The following is a 26,334-nucleotide window of genomic DNA, read 5'->3' as shown; positions in this document are numbered from 1 at the left end:
AAATTGAAGATGAGTTATTTATTTTGATAATAAATGTTCTTTTGATGAAAATTAGAGCTGATTCTTCAAAATCACTTTTATATATTGGTTCTACCAAGCCAGTTACAGCAACTTCCTTTTTTACATAAATTTACTTATGTTGGCAGTACTTAAATAGCTTCCTTTAATTAATATGTAATGATGTTAAATATAAATTAAAGAATCTTCAATATTAAAGGAAACATTCATTTACTAATGGTCTTTTAAGATAATTTGATGACACCCAGACTATTGGGAGTATAGAAAACTTCCCTTAAGATATATTTTTTGTTTACACTGTAACTACCATAATCGATTAGAAAGTAGTAAAAGCATATTTTAATCTGTATGACACTATCTTCAGTATCTAGTGCACTTTCTTAATTAAATTTATTTCTCCCCAGGTAGATAAACTTTGAAAGTTCTTTATACTTAAGGATTTTATAAGGGTAATTCTTAGCATAAATTCCATTTCCCCGCTGTTTTATTCTTGGGATATGAGTCTATATAGACTCACAGAATAGTGAGGGTGTTCAGAATTTTAAATTATGGAGAATTTTCTAGGTAGGATGCACCCGTCTAAACAGTTATTAATATATATATATATATTATTTAAGATATATATATTATTTAAGATGTAATATATATATATTATTTAAGATGTTATTTGGAGAGAACACGGGTTCATGCACTTAGCTGGGGTGACACAAGGGGGTAGGCAGAGAGAATTGCAAGCTGACTCCTCACTTAGCACAGTGCCCGACACAGGGCTCAGTCTCATAACTGAGACCAGGACCTGAACCAAAATCAAGTCGGATGCTTAATCAACTAAACCGCCCAGGTGCTCCAGGCTCGTTCGTTTTTTAAAAATATACCAGTGTTGGGCATCTTGGTGGCGCGGTTGGTTAAGTGTCTGCCTTTAACTCAGGTCATGATCCTGGGGTCCTGGGATCAAGCCCCACATAGAGCTCCCTGTTCATTGGGGAGACAGCTTCTCCCTTTCCCTCTGTCCCGACCCCCCAGTCATGTTCTCTCTCTCTCAAATAAAATCTTTAAAAAAGAAAAAAAAAAGAGACAAAAAAACTGACCCTGGTCACAGACATAGAATAATTCCTTAACAAGATGATTCTGCTTAAGATAGCCTATGTTCTGGGCAGCCCGGGTGGCTCAGCTGTATAGCGCCGCCTTCTTCAGCCCAGGGCCTGATCCTGGAGACCTGGAATCGGGTCCTACATCGGGCTCCCTGCATGGAGCCTGCTTCTCCCTCTGCCTGCGTCTCCTGACTCTCTCTCTTTTTCTCTCTCTCTCTGCCTCCATTAATAAGTAAATAAAATATCTTTTTTTTTTTTTAAAGGATAGCCCATGTTCCTAATTTGTATTGGGTTTCTCTAGGATTACATACCTCTCATATTCACCTTGAATGTGTGTTCCTCATGATTGATGTAACTTAACTTAGACCCTGTATAATTTTAGTCTACATTCTAGTGCTTTTAGAATCTAGTGCTTTTGGAATTTCATTTCCAGATTTGTCCAATTCTTCCAAAATGTTTTCCTAAATATCAGGTATTAGAATTTTAGAAAGGGATAGGACTCTGATGATATTTGGATTATTTCCATCATTTCACAGAAGATTAGGTGATTTGCCCATTATCAGAGAAGTCTCTTAGGTCTTAGACCTCATTTGAATTATTCATTTTTAATTATTCATCTTTCTGCTTCACAAAAATTACATTAGAAGCTGTGACAGTATATTCTGCCTTGAAAAAGGTACTAGTATTCTTCATTAAATATGACATCATCATCATTAAAGCTCTTAACTCATTAGGTTTTTTATTTTTTTTAATTCTCTGTACACCTCTAAATTATTAAGATTTTGCTACTCATTTCTTGGAAATATTTATAGAATTCTTTAGTCAATATGAGAATTTCCCTACAAAAGAATTATTATTATTTTAACTCATCCAATCCTTTCATCTCTTGTTTTAAAAATAAAATAACTGTATCATAATTGCTGAATAAATTTTTTTTTGCACTTATTGGTAAATAGCCCAGATTTTCTCAGCTTTTCTTATTGTGATTTAATGTGTATGAGTTTTATTGTGTGGTCTGTTTTTACATATGTCCCAAATATTTCTTAAACATGCTTAATTTTATGAGAGGTAGTTCATCTAAAATTCACTTTGAAAATTTATCATTAGTATTTCCTTTCTTTCTGATTTTTAGTTTTCTATAGCATACATTAAATAATAGCATAAGTTAAATACAATATTAAATTTTATGTTGACTTATTCTTTTGTTAAACAGCACATTTAATTTTGTAAGGGGCTTATATAACTTTGATATGGATAGAGAAGATATTTTCATCCTTTCGAGGTTGTTGGTTTGTTTTTTGTTGTTGTTTTTTTTAAGATTTCATTTATTTAATAGAGAGAGAGAGAGAGAGAGCCAGCCGGAGGAGGAGCAGAGGGAGAGGAACAAGCAGACTCTGTGCTGAGGGCGGAGCCAAACACATAGCTCAGTCTCAGGACCCTGGGATCATGACCTGAGCTGAAACTAAGAGTGGGGATGCTTAACCCACAGGGTCATCCAGGCTCCCCTTCATCCTTTTGGTTTTTGAATATAAGCTTCATTGTTTTTTAATTATATATAAATATTCAAAGTGCCTTCAGTAGTAAATTTTTTTCTTTGGGAATTCTCCTAAATACTTTAAACTTGATGTGGTGAAATCATTTCAGAAAGAAATACTTAACTTTCTTTTTTGGTTGGCTTAATCACAGCATAATCATAAAAACAGTTACAGTGTATTTATTTATAAAAGGAAAGTAAAATATTTTTCTACTTTGTATCAACTGGAAGACCTAGTCTGCATTTTGTAGTTACGTTTATTATTGGAGGAGCCATTACTAAAGATAAACTTAGCATTTTAATTAATATGGTTATGGACAACTTTTCTAATTGATTCATGAGTGGATTCTTTCAGTGCCTCCTTTAATGAATAAAGGTTAAGCCAAATAATGTGCTTTTACTTTTTTCTGATGTTCTGGAAATAAACTTTTATTTTGTCCATATAAAAATCACTTCGAAGTTACACAGGTGCCTTATACCAAGAAAATTGATACTATCCTGCCATATTCAAACGTCATGTGTTATATAGGAAATGCAGTGATCTTCAGTAAGATTAATATCTTTTCTTTGCTTTTTTAAAAGTTTTCTAAGTTCCACATCTCCTATTCTTTTAGAGATCTATAAATTTGGCAACATTAGTAGATAGCATAGAAATAGGGTTGATTAATCCTCATATAGTCACCCCACACAAGAAAAGGAGAAAATGCAGCACAAGGTTGCCTAAACATCAATGAAGGATATCATACTTGTGAACATCTTTCTAACATCCTTTGTCATTGCTGAGTCAGACTTCTTTCAGATCTCTTCCTCTCTTCTACTCTGTACTTAGAATTGTAAACATAGGCTTATAACAATACCATTACATTTCTGGAAGTATTTATTAGAGTAGATTTATAAGTTGTTGCTTTTTTGTTTTTCATCTTTTGTGAAATTTTAAACTGAGATAAATACATCTAACACATAACCAAGGCAATTTGAATTCTTAATCTTGAATTTTTTATGTAAAATTCTATCTAGAGGTAAACTTTTTTCAAGTGGCTGCTTATTTACAACAGTTCATGTAATTTTTATTTTGCCTAGAAAACATTGAAAGAGACCTGAATCCTGACATTCCTGCAGTTTTAGTCTCTCATGTTTGGCAAATACCAAGTTATACTTACCTACTAATACTTGTGTGCTAATTGGGAGAAATAGTTGTATACTTTCTCATTTTTGAACAATTTTAAGCTAGAGTTGGAATCATTTCCCTTTGTCTGCTGTCTTATCCTCCAACTTTCTTCACAACTGAGAAATGATCCTGTTTCACTTATGACTCATTTTCTTGTTTGTATGGTAAATCTTTAAGTGTATTAGTCATCAGATAAGTTTACTGATTTTCTTGCATATGATTAATTTTAAGGAAAGTTATTCTTATTTCTTTTCTATTATTATCACTTTACAAAATACCATTAATAAACACCAGTGCACTCTTTCCTTCTTTTCAACATGCTAAAGAAAAACTAGTTTTCTTTTTGAGTCAATCCCATTTGTGATAATATATTAACTTTTTAGGCAGAGCCCTTTCTTTTAGAGTGATAGTTTCTCTTTTGACCAAAATGAAAACTTTCCTTAAGAAATCAACTATTCTTCTTCTAAATTTTAATTTCACTTCCATATTTGGTGAACTACACATCCATTCCTGTGCCATTTTTTAACACTAACGAAAGAAAATTACCACTTCTCTCTTTTCAAAGCATTTCCTGGAATATTGGGATATTGCTAGTAAAACTCAATTGTTCTAGATCAGTGGATACCGGAACAGAGAGGAGGTATTTCTTACCTGATAATGTGTGTGTGTTCCGATTCTGCTAATCCAGAAATCCAATCGCATTTGTTGAAAATCATCCTTAGTTGTTATTTGTTAGGGAGTCAACTCCCTATTTTAGTTGTTTTCTGAAATTCAGTCCCTAGATGTGCTTTAGATAGGCTAGAATTTTTACCTCTTTCAGAACACTGCTAAAGAAGTTTTCAACTGGAACATAGTCTGAAGAAGCACTGAGAGCAAAAAAAATTCAGAGTGGTGATTGGCCACCTCTGTTTGATTGACAGGTTGCAGGGAGAAACCCATTCGTTCTGGATTAATGGAACTGGAAAACAGAAAACAATTATCAGGTAAAAAAAACCTTTTCTTTAACCTTTGAAATTCACCATTTAAAAGATGAGTCAGACCATCAAGGGAATTTATTACCAAAAAGAAAAAAAATTTAGTGTCTTGTGAGCAATGATCTCTGGCTACTTCTTCCAAGAGTTAACAAAAAAATCGCTACACATTGTCAGCCTTTGCTGAAAGGGCTTGATTAAATGCAGATAAGATGGAATGTAAGGTGCAATTACATTGTAAATGTGGCTTAAAGACATGAAGCAGAATTCTATGGGTGGGGGAAATTGATGTTCTATTTTCTGAATTTTGTCTGGTCTGTGTGTGCATAAAAAGAATACTTTGTTTTTCAAGGCTGTTAATCTGGCACTTTTCATGAATATTCACAAAAATTTTGTTACTATACTGTGTTATACATAATCTTCACTTCATTGGGATGTATACTTCTACATCTCTTTTACCATAAAATTTTAATAACAGTAGTGACCTGTTCTTTATATTTTAATGGCAACTTTCTCATTGTTGGTTAAATATATTTCAGATTGAAGGCCAAGGACATGGTGCAGTATTTGACTGCAAATGCTCTCCTGATGGTCAGCATTTTGCATGCACAGACTCTCATGGACATCTTCTAATTTTTGGCTTTGGCTCCAGTAGTAAATATGACAAGGTAGAGTATCATGATTCTGTATGGGTTTTTTTGTTTGGGGGTTTTTGGGTTATTTTGTTTTAAATCCATGGATGGTTAGGGGTTGTATTTCTTCAGGGGTGGATAAGCATCATTTATGCTTTCAACCTCAAACTTAAAGAATCAATCATATTTTAAGTATTCTAGGGACTTAAGTTTTAGAGAGAGGGTATATACAGCAGTTGTTAAATTCCTGTTCTCCGTAATAGACATTAGATGATAATTAGATCTTATTTAATCTTTACTTAGCCTGCTAGAGCGATGTACATTGTAATTCTAAAGCCAAGGATGGGAGAGATAGTCCATAGACTCTGAAATTATGTAAAATGTTTTATTTTATGGATAAAATGTATTTATCTGGGTATAAATCTGTGACTTTCATGTGGTTCTCAAAAATGTATGGCCTACTGATGGTAGCTAATATTTTTAAATACTAAAGAGCCTTATAGTGATTAAAAGACTTAAAAATTGAACAATTCATAGTTTAAGAAATTCCAAATAAACCTATAAAATTATGAAGCTACAGATGTGTCAGGTATGAGTTCACATTAATCATTTTGTGTCATTTCAAAAAATGTAGAAAATGCTCAACTGTTAGAAAATCACACCATGTTGATTTTTATGTTAATATTATATAAGTCACATTTATTGAATACTTAGGGGTTTTCTTAAATTGTATAAGGGATTTCATTAGAGTTTAATTCAAAGAATAAGTTAATTGAATGATTTCCCTTTGCAAAATGCTAAAATAGACAATTAGTATGTTTAATAGTTTAAAAAATAAGATAATGGTAGCTCTATGAAAGTACTAGTAGTACTGCTGAATGATTTATACCTAGATTTGATTTTACCATTTAATTTGAAATTACACAACTTTAATTATCATGTTAGTGTTTTATGTATGCAATCTTTTGTTACAGAGAAAATTCAAAGCAACTGCTTTTCTGATCATGAAATTTAATGTAGGAGGGACGCCTGGGTGGCTCAGCAGTTGAGCATCTGCCTTTGGCTCAGGGCATGATCTCGGAGTCCCGGGATTGAGTCCCACATCAGGCTCTCTGTGTGGAGCCTGCTTCTCCCTCTGCCTGTGTCTCTGCCTCCCTCTCTCTCTCTGTGTCTCTCATGGATAAATAAATAAAATCTTTTAAAAAAATTAATGTTGGAATATAGTAAAGACTTATCATAAACTCAAAGAATATTCTTTTATGTTGTTGCTTAATACCATGATTTACATTAAGACATTGCCTTCCATTAGAAATTTAAAGTGATAAAGTTTTATTTTTCCAATCTTCTGTGGACCTTTCTTTTTTCAGATAGCAGATCAGATGTTCTTTCACAGTGATTATCGGCCCCTTATTCGTGATGCCAACAATTTTGTATTAGATGAACAGACTCAGCAAGCACCTCATCTCATGCCTCCCCCTTTTTTGGTTGATGTTGATGGTAATCCTCATCCATCAAGATATCAGAGATTAGTTCCTGGTCGTGAAAATTGCAGGGAAGAGCAACTCATCCCTCAAATGGGAGTGACTTCCTCAGGTAAGTGCTCATTTTCATAGATAATCAAATTTTCCATTTCTAATGATGTCTTATAAAATTGCTAATTGGTAAAGCTTTGTTATTGTTTTGAACAAATGAGAAGTAAATGATTTGTAAATCTTAAAAAATTTTTCTAATGTCCTTTGAATAATGCTGAAGTATGTACTACAGGATAATTAAGGAACATTGGAGAGTTAAAGCAATAATCTTGGTCATTTATTTGTTTATTCATCTTTTCTGTGACACCTAAACTGGTATTCAGTAGTGAACTAATCAGATACCTTCCTTGTTTTCACGGAGTAAGATTAATAAACATAGTTATAAACAAATAGTTAAAACTTGTGATAAGTGTTATTAAAGGGGATAATTTATGATGTGAAGAGAGAATAAGGCAAGATAGCCTATTCATATTGAAGATTGTTTTAAGAAGTGATCAACTTGTAAAATTTTAAGATAGGGATGAAAGTGTTGAGAGCTTTTTTAGTGAAATAATGGAGGGCAAAAGTCAAATTAGTTGAAGAATTGAAAGGGAGTTGAAAGACTAGAAAAATTTATGAGAGGGGCCTGGGTGGCTCAGTCCATTAAGCATCCCAACTCTTGGTATCAGATCAGGTCACCCAACTCTTGGTATCAGGTCAGGTCATGATCTACAGTCATGGGATTGAGCCCTGAGTCAGACTCCACCCTCATTGTGGAGTCTGCTTCAGATTCTTTTTCCCTCTCTCTCTGCCCAAACCACTCGTGCTCTCATTTTTTCTGTCAAATAAATTTTTTTAAAGAGAAAAATTTATGAAAATATTTTAAGTTCTGAACTCCAGCATAATGGACAGAACTTCTAAGTAGATGGAAAGGATACATATGGGATGTAATATATAATGAATTACTTCTAAATAATGAATTTATATTCTGTAAGTTGTGCAGAAAAACCATCTCACTGCATTACAGAGAGCCCATCTCTTATTTTCCTTTAAGGATTGGGCATGAAATTGCAATGAAGATGAACATATTGGATAGGAGGGGCTGCTCCTGACAGTGGCCATGCCCATTCAGGATGGAGGGTTAGGAGAAGCATTGGAAGAATAGTCGCTGCTGCAACTTGTGGAGAGTAGTACAATCTAATAGACCTGAATGTCTGGAGTATGTGAAATTAAAATGTCTCATACTACATGGATATAGCATGAACTCAAAGACTCTAAGAACAACTGATAGTATTCAAGAACTCTAGGCAGGTATTCAGATTAGAGAAATCTCAATTATTTAGAGAAGTCTTGATTATGGGACTAAAATTAAGATAAATGTCTTTAGTCTCTGAGGGGAACTGGGAAGTATCAGATCTTGCCCAGGTCTCGAAATAGGTACCTACGTTGAGATTTCGGGCACAAGGAAATGAGGAAAGGACTCATTAAAAATATCAATGCTACTTAATTTTCATGGTTATTACATTTTTCCTCCATTTAACTTTTTGTATAGGACTTTCAGAAATAATACCTCGTAAAGGGTACCTTATGATATCCTTATTCTAAAAGTTGAGAAAATGAAAATTTAATATAAGTCTGTTCTAGTTAAAGTGCACAGAACCACAGGGACTCAAATGCAGCTCTGACTCTTAGTCCATTGTTCTTTCTTCCATATCTGATCTTGAAAAGGAATTAGACACCATTTATTAGTACAGGACCATAAGAGAACCTGTAGCAATGATAATGGCTTCAAGGTAAAGTCATACAGTTTTTAAGTATTCTAGGTCACAGAATTCAAGGTAAACATCAATTTCTTTCATTATTTTTGATTTAACCAAGCAAAATATAAGACAGAAGAAAGATACTTTTTAAAAAATCTTCAGCATCATTTGTAACTATTTTTCTATTTGTAAATCTAGATCTATGGTAAAATTTATTTTGTAAATTTTAGAATTAAGTAAGAATAGATGATGCGTATTGTAATGCTTGAACTCAGTTTTATTATATTTACACTGTTATATTTATATTTGAATGCTTCATCAGTTGTAACTTGAGCAATATCAGATTAGTCACTGATGTATAAACATGAGCTGTTTCCTCAGCATCCTAACAGGAAGGAAGCAGTCACAGGCATCTTAACTTTTACCTCTACTTTTACCACTCTCTAGCTTTGTGACCTTGGACAAGTTATTTTTATCTTATTGAATTTTAGTCTTCTCTTATAAAATGAAATAACATTATGTGCTTAGTACCTGTAATTTTCCCTTAGATCTTCCTTACTAATTCTTCGTTTCAGAATCTCCTTTGTATCTTTTTTTAGCCCACTCTAAATGTCTGATATCATCACATCATTTCTTATATACCCACACACCTGATATTAACTGCTCCCTTCTATCATGGCAGTACTTTCATATATTTTATAACACTTACATGGTTTTTTTATTCATTCAGCAGGATTGAAAATTTTTATATGCCTAGCATTATGCTAGACTTAGAATACTAAATAAGGCAATCATGCTTTTGTGGAACTAACTAGTGGGCTTCCTTTTTATATTGGCCTAAGTACTAATATGTATATATTGTTTGAGAAAATGAAGGAAGATAGCACTAATTCAGGGGTAGTCTGGAAAGATTTCACAGAGGAAATATAGGGATGCCATTTTAGTTGATGCTTGACGGATAAGTTGGTGTTTATCATGTTTATACTTGAATTGTGAGTATTGTGGTTAAAAGCTCCAAAGCATGAAAGTTTTCATCCAGTTAGGAGAGCAGAAGAGTCAGGTAGTCCCATATGACTGATACAGATGAAAGTTAATGCTGGAAAATTAGGGTGAGTTAAAACACACCAAGTTCCTCCCTACCTCAGAGTCTTTGTTCCAACTCTTGCATTCTATCTGAAGTGTCTTTTTTCTTGCTCTTCACTAATTCTTCTTTTTCTTCAAGTCTTAACTCAAATTCTATCTTCTCAAAGACAGCTTCTTTGACTTTTTCTGTCTCACTGTAAGTGTTCCTATCTCTATTCCCCATTTTCTCCATCATCATCTTTCTTTTAAAAAACTATTTTATTTATTTCTTTGAAAGAGATTGAGCGAGAGAGAGAGAGAGAGAGAGAGAGAGAGAATGTGTGTGAGCTCCAGCATGAGTGGGGGAGGAGCAGAGGGGGAGAAGCAGACTCCCCGCTGAGCAGGGCACCCAACATGGGGCTCGGTCCTAGGACCCTGAGATCATGATGCAAGCTGAAGGCAGATGCTTAACTGACTGAGCCACCCAGGCAACCCTCTGTCATCATCTTTTAACATTTTTCAGTTTGCATTTATATAAGGCTTTATTGTTTAATTCTCCCATTAGAATGTTAGCTGCGTGAAGTCAAGGACCTTAATGTCCTGTTCACCACTGCAACTTTACTTCATAGTTCCTAACATGTAATAGACAATCAAGAATTTGCTTAATGAGCGAAATAGTAAAGGTTTGGTTTCATTTTGTTTTTTGAGAAAGTTGGTAATCAGATTTGCCTTTTTTTCAAAGAAACTGATCTAAGATGAAATTCCACTTTTGTCATTTATTAGATACATGACTTTGAGTAGTTATTTTGGTTTTCTTATTGTAAGTGGAATTAATACTACATATCTAACTGCATTATTGTGAGGATAATATGAGTGCCTGAACCATAAGTACTTGGTAAATCTTAATCCTTGTCATTGTTGTTTGTAATAAGGTTTGAACATATTCCTGGTTGTGTGTGTATGTATGTATATTTTACTGCTATCATTTCAAAGTTTATCATTTTAGATCTTTTTAGGTCTTTTACTTAAGTAAAATTTATATTAAGTTTGAACTCAAAGTGAGCTTAATTAGTAAAATGGTTTGACTAGTGGGCTAAAATATTCTTAGCATTTCGTGTGGTATTATATAGGACTGAACCAAGTTTTAAGTCAGCAAGCAAACCAGGATATTAGCCCATTGGATAGCATGATTCAAAGACTACAACAGGAGCAAGACCTGAGACGTTCTAGTGAAGCAGGTATCAGTAATACCAGCCGTTTAAGTAGAGGTAAGCATTGATTGCCTCAAGTGAAATATTTTTAAAATTGTAATAGTTTAATCCCCCAGTAGTAAAGAAGTGATTAAACAAAGTATGGCACATCCATAAAATGAAATATTAGGCTGCCAGAATGACATCTTTTAAAAAATACGTAATGCCTAAGAAAATGTTCGTAATATAAGGTTTCGAACTGTAGACAATGAATCTTTAAATATGTATATTCTTTCAGATTCCTATAGTAAACATGTAGAATCTAGAAAAACTTTGAAAATAAATTTATTCAATAATGTATGGAATATACACCACATTCTCCTGTATCTCACTGCTCTTATTGTCACATATTATTTTCAGAGAAAAGTTAAAGCAAATTTATGAACCACAGACATTCTTGGGTTTGTCTGTTTTTGCTTCTTATATCGTTTTCCCAAAATACAAACCGTTTTTTAAGAAATGATTTTTTTAAGAATTATTTTACATGAAAAAAATGTTACTCATTAGTTTAGCTAATTAACTGAATAGCCATGTTTTTTCATTAAATTTTTACCTGTGGTTTGGTTCCTAATTTGGTAATTTAATTAATTTGCCATAATGCGACATTTCATGTGAAAGATAATGTAGATTTTATTAAATAGAACTTACTATATTTTTCATTTAGGCTCTGTAAGTTCTACCTCAGAGGTTCATTCACCACCAAACGTAGGACTAAGACGTAGTGGGCAAATTGAAGGTGTACGGCAAATGCACAGCAACGCACCAAGAAGTGAAATAGCCACAGAGCGAGATCTGGTAGCTTGGAGTCGAAGGGTGGTGGTACCTGAGCTGTCAACTGGTATAGCCAGGTAAGGGGAGTTGTGAAATTTTATGTACCACTGTTGTTTATGTTCATTATTTTGAATTATAGCCTTCAAAGTACCGTTTTAGGTTTGTAATTTATTTTAAATTTTTCTGAAGAGCTAGTATTTTAAACTAGTCATGGCGGGAAGAAAATTAAATTTCAGTTAAGTCCTGTTCTAGAATGTTTCATGTAAAAGATATGTACGGGAGGGGATGTATTAAGGTGAGTAGCATATTTAAAACTTAGTTTATCTTGTTTAACTGTGTCTTAAAACACATTTCATGAGTTTTTTAAGTAATTTTTTATAGATCTTACCATGTCATATTCAGATACATCATAGTGAAAATATGTGATATTATTTATTGGTAACACATTATATAAACATTTTCTATATACTGAAATAATTCTTTAATTATATTTGAATGTACACATTTATAAATTAAATATTATTTGATATAATTCTATTCTCAAGGTCCATGTTGTGAAGGAACTTTTATATTCGTAACTTAGTAATGCAGTATTCATGAATGTGGTCCATGTGAACCCAACTAATAACTATGGTTGACCCTTGAACAACATGGGAATAGGGATGCTGACCCTCTGCACAATTAAAAATTTGCATATAACTTTTGCCTACCCAAAAACTCACTCAACTGCTAGTAGTCTCATATTGACTGGAAGCCTGATAACAAACAGCAAACACATATTTTGTATTTTATATGTATTTATATGTATTCTTCCAATAAAGTAAGTTTGAGAAAAAAATGTTACTAAGAAAATCAGAAAGAGGAGAAAATACATTTATGCTACTCTTGTGTAAAAAATCGGCATGTAAGTGGACCCACATAGATTTAAACTGTTCAAGGGTCAACTGTACAGAATATAATACTATATATACTATAATAAAGACATGAAGATCAAAATGTAAATTTGATTTTAGGATTTTCTGGTTCTTAAGCTCAAAAGATAGTAATTATATAATTTTAAAAACACTTTTAACCTGAATGTTTATATAGGTTATGCTATTTGATTGGACAGTACTTAAGATTTGTGTTAAGATTTAAGAACTATACAAATAAAGTATAATTTTGAACAATAACTTTAGCTGATAACAAGTATACCCAGATGTCCTTAATAAAAAATTAACTGGGGATCCCTGGGTGGCTCAGCGGTTTAGCACCTGCCTTCAGCCCAGTGCGTGATCCTGGCTTCCGGGATTGAGTCCCACATCAGGCTCCCTGCATGGAGCCTGCTTCTCTCTCTGCCTGTGTCTCTGCCTCTCCCTCTCTGTGTCTCTCATGAATAAATAAATAAAATCTTAAAAAAAAAAATAAAATAAAATAAAAAATTAACTCCCATAATATATTTTTAGTTGGATTTTTGTCCACATTTTAATTCTAATGTTATGGTTTGAAGAGGGTGTGGTAAATAACACCCATCTTAACAATGGTTCCAAAGTAACTGAAAATACAAAAGAATGAGATATGAAATCAGAATGGCACTTTATGTTATTGATACAACTGTGAAGGATGTGGCTTTTATCTGCATGAAAGTGTGTTCCTAGTCCTGAATCCCAAACACAGGTAGCCACTGGGTCACAGTATTTCTCCCCACGTGAGGCAGTGGGGCTTGGGTCTTAAAAATGCAGAACAGAATGTAAACATTGCAAATGAGGGCATAGGACTAGGCCACCATACTAAACTAGTTTTTCCTTCCAGAGCACACTAATTAGTTCACTTCTTCCCCCTGGAGAGAATGAGTAAAGAGTTTAAGAGAGGCCAGGAGTGGGTTGCTAGTTGATGGTGAAGGTCCCGCCCGCCCCCCCCCCCCCATGTGGAAGAAAACAGGAGAAGGGGGGAGGGGAGATGTTTTTCTCTCCATATGTTCTTTACTTTTTATCCCTTTTTCATTGAGCTTGACCATTGAGCCAGTGGTCAAGTAGGGGTATGACCATAACTTCAAAGGATATTTGACCTTCCTGAAGCTTTGCCCCAAATACTTGGTACTCTTACTTTGAGAATCTTCCTGGGGGGATGCCTGGGTGGCACAGTGGTTGAGCCTCTGCCTTCGACTCACGGCATGATCCCAGTCCGGGGATTGAGTCCCGTGTTGGGCTCCCTGCAAGGAGCCTGCTTCTCCCTCTGCCTGTGTGTCTCTGCCTCTCTCTCTCTCTCTCTGTGTCTCTCATGAATAAATGAATAAAATCTTTAAAAAAAAAAAAGAATCTTCCTGGGTTATGTCCCCCTCATTGACCTTTTACAGTTTGCCCCTTGAAGGCTCCTAAGTGGGTCAGACCTATCATTACATTAATTAAAATTAAGTCCATTCACATCAGTTAGATTCCAATGAAAGAATATTATCTATAATATATAAAGAACTCTTAGAACTCAACAGTAGATAAAACAATCCAGTCAGAAAATGGGCAAAAGACTTGAACAGACATGTCTTCAAAGAAGATATGCAGATGGGAAATAAGTACATGAAAAGATACTTAACATCATTACCGTTATTGAAATACAAATTAAAATCAGAAGGAAATAATCTCTATATATCTATAAGAATGGCCAAAATACAGTAACATCACCCATTGCTTAGGGGGGTGTGGAGAAATTATATCACTCATGCATGGTGGAAATAAAATATTGTGGCCACTCTAGAAAACAGTTTTTTCACTTTATTAAAAACCTAAATGTGTGACTACTATAATATCCAGTGATTGTACTCAGGCATTTATCCCAAAGAAATAACTTATGTTCACAGAAAAATCTGTACATAAGTGTATAGCAGCTTTATTTGTAATAGCCAATACCTAGAAACAACCAAGATGTCCTTTATGAGTGCATGGTTAAACAGATTAGCTATATCCACACTGTGGAGTGCTACTCTGCAATAAAAGGGAATAACCTATTGATACAACAGGTTGAATGAATCTCGAGGAAATTGTGCTGAATGAGAAAAAAGGTTTACATACTTTATGGACTGTTCTTAAAATACCTATAGAGGTAGAGAACAGATTAGTGATTGCTAAACCTTGGGGAGAGGAGAAGTTGAGGGGGAAGAAAGAAAGGTGAGAATATCATTATGAAAAGTACACACAAGGGATTTTTGTGGTGATGGAAATATTCTATATCTTAACTGGGGTAATGGATACACAAACGTGCACATTGATGAGTGTGAATAGAACTAAATACACAAACACATGAGTAGAAGTAAAACTAGGGAATCTGAATAGTATTGGTGGGTTGTATCAATGTTAACATCTGGGTTGTGATATTTTATTACAGTTTTGCAATGCTACTATTGGGGAAAACTGAGTAAAGGGCAAGGAATTTCTGTTATTTCTTAAAACTGTTTTGAGTCTATAGTTATTCCAATAAAAAGTTTAATTAAAAAAGAATAAGAAATTAAGATGAAACAAAAAATTAAATCAAGGCCATTTTTTTTTTTTACGGATTTAAATGACTCGTTTTATTTTCCATTCAGAATTATTACCAGCTGTGTTAAAGATTCTGCAATTAAGTGAAATGACATTAATGTACTCTAGTAATAAAATATCGACATTGTAGAGTTCTTCCAAGTTTGAATATTAACTCCCTTCCAACTGAAATCTTCAGGGAAAAATTAAAAGTTCAAAGATTAAATACCCCTGCAGGTCAAAAACTTTAAAGTTATAAGAAATTAAAGTAAAAAAAATTCTCTTGCCCTTGTAAGTTCAGGTTCCATGAAATTAAAGTTCACAATTAATGTTCCTCAATTTTTTCTGTTGCTCACTTTCAGCTCAGTGCCTGGAATGAGTTGAAGTTTTTTCAGTAGCTGAGGCCAGATCTGCTTTTCATTGGAAAGAATAGAGTTCTTTCAGGGCGTTAGGGAGTTATGTTAGTTCAACCTCAAGGTGTTCTTGTGCCTCTTTTTTTAAGATTCCAGCTATCAGTATGGCATGAGAGATTGGCCCTATACTGACATAATTTTAAAAAAATAAATCCAATTTCTAACCTTTGGAGCAGTTATCTTAGGAATAACCATGTTCCCAGAACTAAATGCTTTATTTGCCAGAGACCATAAACAGAAGCAGTAGTATCAAGTTCAGGTAGACAGACAGTCTTTCTGGTATTCCAGTCATTTAATGCCACATGTTGAGCTCATGATCTACTCATTTGAACTCCGAAATCTTTATCACATGCTCTGTGTGAAAAGAAAACATCACGAGTAGCATTCCCTTTCTGATACTGAATGTGCCTTTCAGAGTGAAATCAGTTGTAAAAATTCTAGATTAACGTGTGGCTTTTAATTCTCTTTCAGTAGGCAAGAAGAATGGAGAACTGCAAAGGGAGAAGAAGAAATAAAAACTTACAGATCAGAAGAGAAAAGAAAACACCTCACTGTTCCAAAAGAAAATAAAATACCCACTGTGGCAAAGGTAAATAGTAATTACTTCTATGCTTCATAAGTATAGTGATTGCTTTAAGGCTCCTTTGTAATTAAAAATGTTAACATTGTAAAAAGAATAATGGAATAAAGTTAATATAGTCAATTCTTGATTATCTCTTTAGATTATCTGTTACCACTTTAAATTTTTTTATTTTACTGCCTTCTAGTATACCTTTTCCCCAAATGCCGATTGTTATGTGCCTATTAAATGTAATAAGTTAGATCATAAGCCAAAGCAAGTTTTTTTTTTTTAGCTCTGCCATTGGTTGCACGTATTCGAAAAACAGTTTTTTGGTTTTGTTTTTTGGTTTTCTATTTTATACCTGTTACCATAGGTAAGTCAGCTCTGTATCTATAAATAATCTCATTTCCTCTACGAAAAAAAGCAAGCTGTTCCTATTTGCCTTGTTGGCTTCTCTGTTATCCTACTGTGGAAAAACTTTTGAATCCAGTGGATTTCAGTTGGTATATGTCCTAATCTGGGAAAGAGGAGTGTTTATTTCCTTGACTATCAAGGAATCATTATTATTCATTCTTCCATGCCTTTTCTTTTTTAAACCACCTTAGTTTGAAAGCTTCAGAATCAAGCTAGACTTACAGAACACCTTTTCATTATAAGTCCCCATCTAAGCAATGATCTAAACAAAAAGTAACTGGTTTCTTGACTCTGCTTTGTTCTCTTTTTTTTATATGGGTTCCATAACCTGAATATTAGTGTCCTTTTCTAGAACTTTTTTTTTATTTCGTGACTCTTGTTTTTAAAGGACTCGAGTATTATTTTATATTTTCCCTTATTAACGGTATCCTACCTTGGGATCAGTAGGACCCCACAAAAGTTCCTATTAGTATAATTTGAGGTAATCTTTCATTTTCTGGGGTTTTCTTTGTTGTAGTTGGTTGGTGGTTGTTGTTTTTTTATGGTGGCTAAGAAGCATAACCTTTTCTGGATCCTTTGCTTAGAATCCAAGGATATGGGGATATAAACTCTTGTAATGATGGTGAGAGTTTGTATTGCTTCCACTGTTTTTTGGATGGAGTATGGTGATATCTATTAAAATTAAAAGAATATGCTTGCTTTTAATCCTATATTGGTACTTTTCTCCAGAGTATTTTTTTTATAGAAAAGTACTGATGTGAAAAAAAAAAAAAAAAAAAAAAGAAAAGTACTGATGTGAATGTGTGTACATATATGTGTCTGTATACTAGATATTTATAGTTTGCAACAATTAGAATAACTTTAGAGTCCATTGGTAGAAGAGGGGTAGGCTGTCATATCTATATACTCATGGAATATTATACAACTATTTAACAAAATGAGATAGAACTCCACTGCCTTAGAGAAATGTTCATGATGTATTTTTAAGTGAAAAAAAACAAGTAGAACAGTAATGTTTATGACTTCATTTTTTGTTTTTCAAATTTTATGAAGATAAAGGTTTGAAAACAAACATGAAGGTGTACAAATTATGAAATGGGCATTTTTTTCATCTCCGTTGCAGTGTTTTTTTTTCTTCTAATAATAACAGATACTATGCAGGTGGGAAGTATAAAGTAATACAAAAACTGTTTAGGAAACTTAAAATAATAGTAGTAATATGATTATTAGCAGTAGGTTTGGTCCCAAAATTACAGTGACTTAAAAAAATGTATGTAATGGATATAATACTGATCTCTGATGTAAAAGCCTCAGTCAGTTGGTCCAGGCCTAGTATGATGACCTTGGTGTTGAGAACTGAAGCTCTTTCATTTTTCTGATTCTCTTATGTGTGAATTGGAACTCATGCCTCAAGATGTCAGCTTTCTCATTGAAGGCTGAAGGATGGAGGATCAAATAAATAAGGAAAGTGCAAAGGGTACATACACTCTCTTGATGAACGTTCTGTGAAGTTGCTCTGAAACATTTTGCCAGATATGCCATTGGCCAGATTTTTAGTCACATGAAATCCTTACAAAGAACATTTTTCTTGTGCAGAAAGAGGAGAACAGATGTTGGTGACAACTAGCTTTCCCTTCCACTGTATAGTTTATGAAGGCATCAAAAACATTAATGTTTTTTGACTTGGAATTTATCCTAAAGAAATATAAAATTGAGGGGAAATCTTTACAAAATGGGACAGATAGCAATTTTTAATTAAATGAATTTGAATTTTAGGTAAATATATTTATTTTAAATGAAAGAAGCAGAGTATATTACATTCTTCTCATATTACTCAAAATTTATGATTATAGTTGAACAGTATTTCCTCTTACACTGTTACGTATTTCCCAAAATTAGAAAACCTTCCAGTAATCCTTTTAGAGAAAATCTAGGTGGAGTGAATTTTATGTCCTTGTATGTGAAGATGTCTTTTATTTCACTTGGCTATTACTAGTAGCTGTTTTAGACAGGAGTAAGGCTGAAGGGGGAAAGCAGGGTTCTAGTACAAGACTGATTTCAGAAAAGGAACTGTAGAGTAGAGGTGGATGGAGGAACAGGGAATGGTTGAACTCAGCTTGCAGTATTATATAGGTCCTAAAGTGCACATCCAGAATCTTTTTTAGAAATACAAAGCAAGACCTAGATTTTTGCTTTTTTTGCCCTACTCCTCAGTGCAATATTAGCACCTTAACACACTTGTGAAGACAGACCATGATGGGAGGAACAAAACCACATTGTAGATGGACTTATATGACTAACACAGGGAAACTAATGGTATGCATAGTACATATATTTGAAATAGCATATTTTTAGAGCTAGGAGGGGATATTGGAACATGTAAGAAAAAGCAGTTCTGGAGATACTAGATATTAGATGGATTGGGATAAAACATTGTTATTGAAAGAGAACTCATTGGATGACTTGACTAGAAGAATGAAAGACACTGAAAAATGAATTAGTAAGCTGGAATGCCAAGTGGAAGAACTCTCCCAGAGTTCTTTCTTCCCAAGGGAAGAAATGGGGGATCCCTGGGTGGCTCAGCGGTTTAGCGCCTGCCTTTGGCCCAGGGCATGGTCCTGGGGTCCTGGGATTGAGTCCCACATCGGGATCCCTGCATGGAGCCTGCTTTTCCCTCTGCCTATGTCTCTGCCTCTCTCTCTCTCTCTGACTCATGAATCTTAAAATCTTTAAAAAAAAAAAAAAAGGGAAGAAATGATGGAAAGGATAAGAGAAGTGTAAAAAGCAAACATAAATTTATATGTTATGTATGAGAATATATGTAGAGAGAGCACACAGATTAGAAGTAGTAGTATATGCAGTATTTAATGAATATTTGAAGAAGAGAAAATACAGAGGAAGGAAAGAGTTGAAAAAATAATCAGAATTTTCCCAAAATCAACCTCTGGCTGTTATGCCAAAGAGGATATATAAGAAAAGGCATGGTGTGTCAAATAGGATAAATAAGGAAAAAATAATCTAGAATTTAAAAATTTTAAAACCTCAACTAAGCACATTATAGTAATAAACATTTGAAAAAATTTAAAACAACATTCTAAAAGTTTCTGGACAGAAAAAGAGAGTCACTGCAAATGAGCATAAACTTGACTAACTTTATACTTATTTGCTGTTAACAAAATGAATTCCGTTGAGCACCCCACAACCAAAAGGAGAAATACGAGGAAATCTTTAAGGATCAGCACCTATATTAAGAAAATTGACTATATCTCCACACAGTAGCATTTGTGTCTATTTCTGGTTTGAATGGTACGTGCTAGAAGCAAATGCTAATGTGCATTGGTTCAAGGGATGGAGAGTTACCTGTTAAGATGACAGTGCCAATGGAACCGTGCTGCTTGAGTTGTGAACAGTTTTGACATCTTGCCACCAACTCCTCCAACTGACAGATGTTTGTGCCTGCCCCTTCATGATGTTCACAAAATTGGGTGATATTGATATTGATGGTGTTCCTGTGGGCCAAGTGGAGGCTGGTATGTTCAAACCTGGCGTGGTGGTCACCTTTGCTCCAGTCACCATTAAAATTGTAGTAAAGTTGGTTGAAATGCGTGCACTATGAAGCTTTGAGTGAAGCTCTTCCTGGGACTAATGTGGACTTTTGTGTCAAGAACTGTTTATAAAAGATGCTTGCCATGGCATTATGGCTGTGACAGCAAAAATAACCCACCAGTGGAAGCAGTTGGCTTCGCAGCTCAGGTTATTATCTTGAGTCATCCAGGCCAAATCAATGCTGGGTATACACCTGTGCTGAATTGTCACACAGCTTCACATTGCTTACAAGTATGCTGAGCCAGAAGAGAAGATTGATTGCTGTTTTGGGAGTAAGCTGAAAGTCCTGAATTCTTGAAATTTGTTGATGCTGCCATAGTTGATATAGTTCCTGGCAGGCACATGTGTTTTGAGAGCTTCTATGACTGTCCTCCTCAGGGTCATTTGGCTCTTCGTGACATAAGACAGTTACTATGGGTATAAACAGAGCAGTGGACAGGAAGGCTACAGGACCTGGCAAGGTCACCAAGTCTGCTCAGAAAGCTAAATGAATATTATCTATACCTCCACCCTGTTTTAATCAGTGGTAGAAGTGCCATTTAAATTTAATATTAAGAAAATGTTTAATGTTAATGATGCATTTTAAAACCTTAAAGGAAAGAATCTTTTGTGTACCATTTGGTTTGTGTGAGTGTGCAGCAATTTTAAGGTAAATAGTTCTTAAATCAGTACTTTTTAGTGGCCTGGGTGGCATAATCAGTTCAGTGTCTTACTCTTGCTTTTGGCTCATCGTGATCTCAGGGTTGTGAGATCTTTTTTTTTTTTTTTTTTTTTTTTTTTTAATATAGCAACTTGGGGTTCTTTTTTTTTTTTTTTTTAATTTATTTATGAGAGAGACACACACACAGAGAGAGAGGTAGAGACACAGACACAGGGAGAAGCAGGCTCCATGCAGGGAGCTCGATGTGGGACTTGATCCTGGGACTCCAGGATCACACCCAGGGCCAAAGTCAGGCGCTAAACCGCTGAGCCACCCAGGGATCCCCTGGGGTTGTGAGATCTGACCCTGAGTTCGGCTCTTTGCTGAGTGTAGTCTGCTTGAGATTCTCTCTTCCTCTCCTCCTCCCACTCGTGCTCTCTCTCTAAAATAAGTCTTTAAAACAATAAGTAAATCAGTCAGTCAATCAGTACTTTTTAATGGAAACAACTTGGCCAGAAATCTGTCACAGAATTTTGAGACCCATTGAAACAAAGTTTAATGAGAAGAAAAAAAAGTGAGGATATATTTAAAGGTACAAAGTTATTTTCTGTCACTTTAAAGATTTTCTTGGGATCCCTGGGTGGCGCAGAGGTTTGGCGCCTGCCTTTGGCCCAGGGCGCGATCCTGGAGACCTGGGATCGAATCCCACATCGGGCTCCCGGTGCATGGAGCCTGTTTCTCCCTCTGCCTATGTCTCTGCCTCTTTCTCTCTCTGTGTGACTATCTTAAATAAATGAAAAATTTAAAAAAATATATAAAAAAAATAAAGATTTTCTTATTGAATGATGTGTATTTATGATATATTGTATATATAAATCTGATGAGTCTTTTTTGGAAGTAGGTTTTTTTTTTTTAATATATACACACATAGTTTTTTTTTTTCTATTGAATGATGTGTATTTATGATATATTGTATATATAAATCTGATGAGTCTTTTTTGGAAGTAGGTTTTTTTTTTTTAATATATACACACATAGTTTTTTTTTTTCAGGTGTGAATTCTTGAGTTCATTGAGTTTTTTCATCTCTGTCACCATGTTTGACTTTATTAATTTTTTTGGTGATTGTTAGTTATGTTCTCATCTACTACATTCATTCTGCAGCAGAAGAGAGAGAGCCATCCACCTGGTGTCCTTGCTCATAGTGGCAGAGTAGTTTAGTGATCATCATTTTGGTTTCTGTTTTCCTCTGCCTGTTAAGATATGCCTCATAACACATGGTCCTCTGTATCTGTTCTCTAGGTTTAGGTGGGTACAGGAGAATTAGAATTAGAAACCCTTTAGTCTGTATCACCTAATCAGAAAAAATAAAATTTATAACTTATTAAACCAAGTGAATTTCAGATATCACAAACTTGTGATTTAACTTAAGGCTGTGTTAAAATATTTGAATTGATACTGTAGTCTACTTATGTGACTATCTTAAATATGACTGGATTTTTTTATAATTAAAAAATATGCAACTTCTGAAGCACAAAAAGCATGCTCTTTAATCCTACTTTAAATAAATTTAATTTACTTTTTCCAGAATCATGCTCATGAGCATTTCTTGGATCTTGGAGAATCCAAACGGCAGCAGGCAAATCAACACAATTATCGCACAAGATCTGCTTTGGAGGAGACTCCTAGACCTTCAGAAGAGATAGAAAATGGCACTAGTTCTTCAGATGTAAGATCTCAGCACATACATAAATTTGTTTCCAGTTTAATTTTTTTTTTTAGTGTGACTGTTTGTATTCATTGATTTATTTATAGATGTAACTCAAAGATAGTGTATTTCTAGGTCTTAAAATGATAGTGATAATTTCCATCTACTGAAGACATTATGTATGTTCCAGGCATGGCACACATATTCATAATCTGATATTCACAAAATAAATGCATATTAGTGATTCCTATTTTATGTATGAGGTTCAAAGATGTTTAGATTATCTGTGTACCTAACTATTAAATGGTAGAGCAGGAGTTAAACCCACCTTCCTTTTACTCTAAAGCCAAGCTTTCAAAATAGTACTACGAAGCTCTAGTCTGTAACTATTTTTACTAACAGACATTTATTTGATAATTTTGCTTCAGTTTTGATCTAACAGTTTATGACCTTTTTGATTTATTTTAAATTTTCCTTATATGTAATTCTTTCCATATATATCCTGTTCCTACTAAATTATAAATTCTTTCAACAATGGCAATCAATTTGCAATCACAACTTAATTTTATTAAGTACTTAACAACGTCTCCCTGTCCCTCCCTGCTTTCCTGATCACCTTCTCCCCGAGTTAGGTCAAGGATTCTATGATCTTGTTGACTACTGTATGTTTATGAAGCAATGTTAGACATATATGGAAATTTTCCGAATGAATTTTCTGTAGGCATGGCAATAAAACTGAAACTAAGAGTATGCTAACTTCAATTGAAAAGTTTAATCTCCAGTGGCTTTAGGTCCTAGGATGGCCGGGTCAAAATGATATGTCCAATCTGGTTAAAAGACCAAATATGCTAATAATATAAATTTGGTACATGACAGTTTAGATCTACACATAAAATGTATGTGAACTAGTTATTTACCTCTATAAAATGTTTATTTTTGAAAGATTTAATATGTTTCTTTAATAATATGTTTCTATAAAATAGGTATGATTTAGCTTATTAGAACCTTACGTAGTTCCAGGTACATCTATTAAAAATTTAACTAAAAAAAAAATAAATAAATAAATAAAAAATAAAAAGTTAACTAAATCCTTCATTTGTCCTCAAAACTAATATGCTTATATTTTAACATCCTTTTAAAACAATTGAATGAATTTCTAGAGGAGTACATTGACAACAGAATATCATTTTGGGCACATTATATTAATTAATGGAAAGAATCCTGGGTTTTTTCAAATAGTTTATAGTTGTGTATAGTACCTCTTAATTTTGTACTAAGAATATAGAAGTACACTTCTTTTCTCTCCCTTTAAAGAAGTAATATACAGTAAAGACAGGAATAGTCAAATCACTTTTTAAAATTTTTTTTCCTATTGAGCAGAGATTAAATTTGCTGAATAAAATTTACTACTGGGTTCTGATTTTTCTGTATTTGCTTAGTTCTCAGAACTTTGTGAAATAGCTGTGTGTAATACACATTCTTCATTATTAAAACATTGAAAAGAGAAAACTTTGCTCAAAAGATATGCTGTTTTAAAAAAAAAAAAGATATGCTGTTTTACTTAATTAATAAAGTAATATATTTCATTGTCATTTTGAAGAATTCTGATTGTGCCCAGCAAGTAATAACATTGAACCATTCTTTAGAGTAGTCTAAGCTTTGGAGTAGCTTAGTTCATTAATTGTACTGCCCACGGCAAATTTCTTAACTTTTTTAAGCTTTAATTTCTTTTATTTAAGTAACTCCTCCCTATCACCAATAGTATTTTGTGATGGATATACATGCTTAGAATAGTTTCTGTGTAATATAGTAAAAGCTTAATTTGAGGTCTTGTTTTTATTGGAGTGTAAAATTTTACTTGAGCAAGGGAGAAATGGAATAAGATCTTGTGACCCTGAAAAACAATTTTTATAAAGAAAATGGCTTCACTAGAATATCTTATGTTAAGTCAAGAATATTTAATAAAGAAAAACAGTGTTTGGGTAGTTTTTAGTCCTCTGACATTGGGATAAAATAATACCAAAGTTGAAATATTCTTTTTTGTATGTAATAAAGCTATTTTTAATAATGATGATGTCAGTAAATGTAAAGTCCTAATTTCAGTTTCTCAAAACTTCTGTAGGAAAACTAAGATTTTAAAAAGACTCAAAAAGTAAAAAATTGATTCCCATTGTTATCTATAGAATTTGATAAAATCCAATCTAGAAGATATATTGAGGCATAAAAAACAACAGCAAAGAAAATATGTTAATCATCTGATTGTTCTGAGTCCAATATTAATAGGTATTATTTCATTGGATACATTTTTTCACTGGATACGTTTTATGATTTTGATAATTTAATAATTGTATCAAAATATAAGATCTGTTTCATAACTCATTAAAATGGAGTTTTAATTATTGTAAATATCCTAATATGATTGGTACTATTCGATATCACTGATATTTTCTAATAATCCTAGACTGCTGTTTTGTAAAAATATACGATAAAATATGTATTAAATATTTCTTAGGAAGGTGAGGTTGTTGCTGTCAGTGGTGGAACATCTGAAGAGGAAGAGAGAGCATGGCATAGTGATGGCAGTTCTAGGTAATTGTTTCTATTTCTCCACCTGTAAAATCTTTAGAAAGCTGAAAATTCTTTTTTATCAGCAACACATTTCAAAATCTCTTTGAGTTTAAAGTTGGTTCTTCTTGGAGATCTTTTTGTAGTTGTCCAAAATTTAGGAGATTTTCTTTCCGACATGTTTTATCTAGTAAGTAAAAAATGTTGGTTATTGCAACTAGATCTATAAAATGATGCTTTTGACCTTTTCTTCTTAATTGGTAATTTATCTTCTGAATACTATTATTTGTAATACTGAATCACAAATTAATTTCATTACTGTTTTGAGAAGTATTCAAGCATTAAATTATAAAAGTAAAGAGATCTTGTAGAATTAACTATTTTATGTAGTATAATTTGTTGAATGGTAATTATTTCTTTCAGCAATAAGAGTAAGCTTTCCTTTTCCTGTTGTTATTCCTATGCCATTTCTCTGTGTAAGTGAGGATTCCTTTATCTTCTGTATATATACTGGTGATCCACATTGTTATAAGGCAGATGATCTTTGCTGACCTTGTAAAGTCGTAGTAGCAAGAAATACAGCCTTTGGAAATGGTGAATATACTTAGCCCTTTACACTTATGCCCTGTCAGCAGTAGCTCTTAAAATTGCCAAAGAAACCCAAGAGATAGAGGTTCTAGGAATTCCTTATATCACTCTTAGAATCAAAGGCTTTCCTGTTCCCAGAACAGTGACTCCCAGTAATGATATGCACATACCCATAGTTGTGTCTAGTAGTTTTCTATATTTGAAACAGGGCAGTAAAGAAAAATCACTTTCTTTTGGCTCAGTAATGGAAGTAGAGTATCTCAAACCATGAGACACATAGAGCATTAGTGGCTTCTGCAGATGGGAGGTAGCTGTAAAGAACATGGGTCCTGTAGTTTGTAGTTAGATCTGTACTAGCATCAGAAGACTTTCTGTTAGTGGTGAGTTCTCCAGAGAGTAGCAGCTGTGAATATTTAGCAGGTGCCATTTATAGTGACCATGGCTAGAGTTAGTATAAATAAATGCTCATAAGTTGAGGACAGTTTATTCTTGGATAGATGTTTGCTGTGTGGATGCATTCTCATGCATCTAGTATAGTGTCTGACAATATTTTTTAAATTAAGTTCTTAAAGTCATTTTCAAA

The 26,334-nt window shown here is 33.6% G+C and overlaps 1 protein-coding gene across 3 annotated transcripts in view; it reads left to right on the top strand.

The window, feature by feature from the left end:
- PHIP (PHIP subunit of CUL4-Ring ligase complex) overlaps positions 1–26,334 on the top strand; it is a 127,308-nt gene that overhangs the window by 62,948 nt on the left and 38,026 nt on the right. For all 3 annotated transcript variants that reach the window (XM_072735780.1, XM_072735778.1, XM_072735789.1), the window contains exons 16-22: positions 5,322–5,450; positions 6,782–7,007; positions 10,878–11,015; positions 11,662–11,845; positions 16,141–16,258; positions 22,479–22,619; positions 25,111–25,187. In XM_072735780.1, coding sequence (XP_072591881.1) covers positions 5,322–5,450; positions 6,782–7,007; positions 10,878–11,015; positions 11,662–11,845; positions 16,141–16,258; positions 22,479–22,619; positions 25,111–25,187 — 1,013 coding nt within the window. The remainder of the gene's footprint in view (positions 1–5,321; positions 5,451–6,781; positions 7,008–10,877; positions 11,016–11,661; positions 11,846–16,140; positions 16,259–22,478; positions 22,620–25,110; positions 25,188–26,334) is intronic.

Source organism: Vulpes vulpes, chromosome 1 (assembly GCF_048418805.1).
Source record: "Vulpes vulpes isolate BD-2025 chromosome 1, VulVul3, whole genome shotgun sequence".
Lineage (NCBI taxonomy): Eukaryota > Metazoa > Chordata > Mammalia > Carnivora > Canidae > Vulpes > Vulpes vulpes.
Note: the sequence above shows the minus strand (reverse complement) of the source record. Positions and strands in the feature narration are given on the sequence as shown.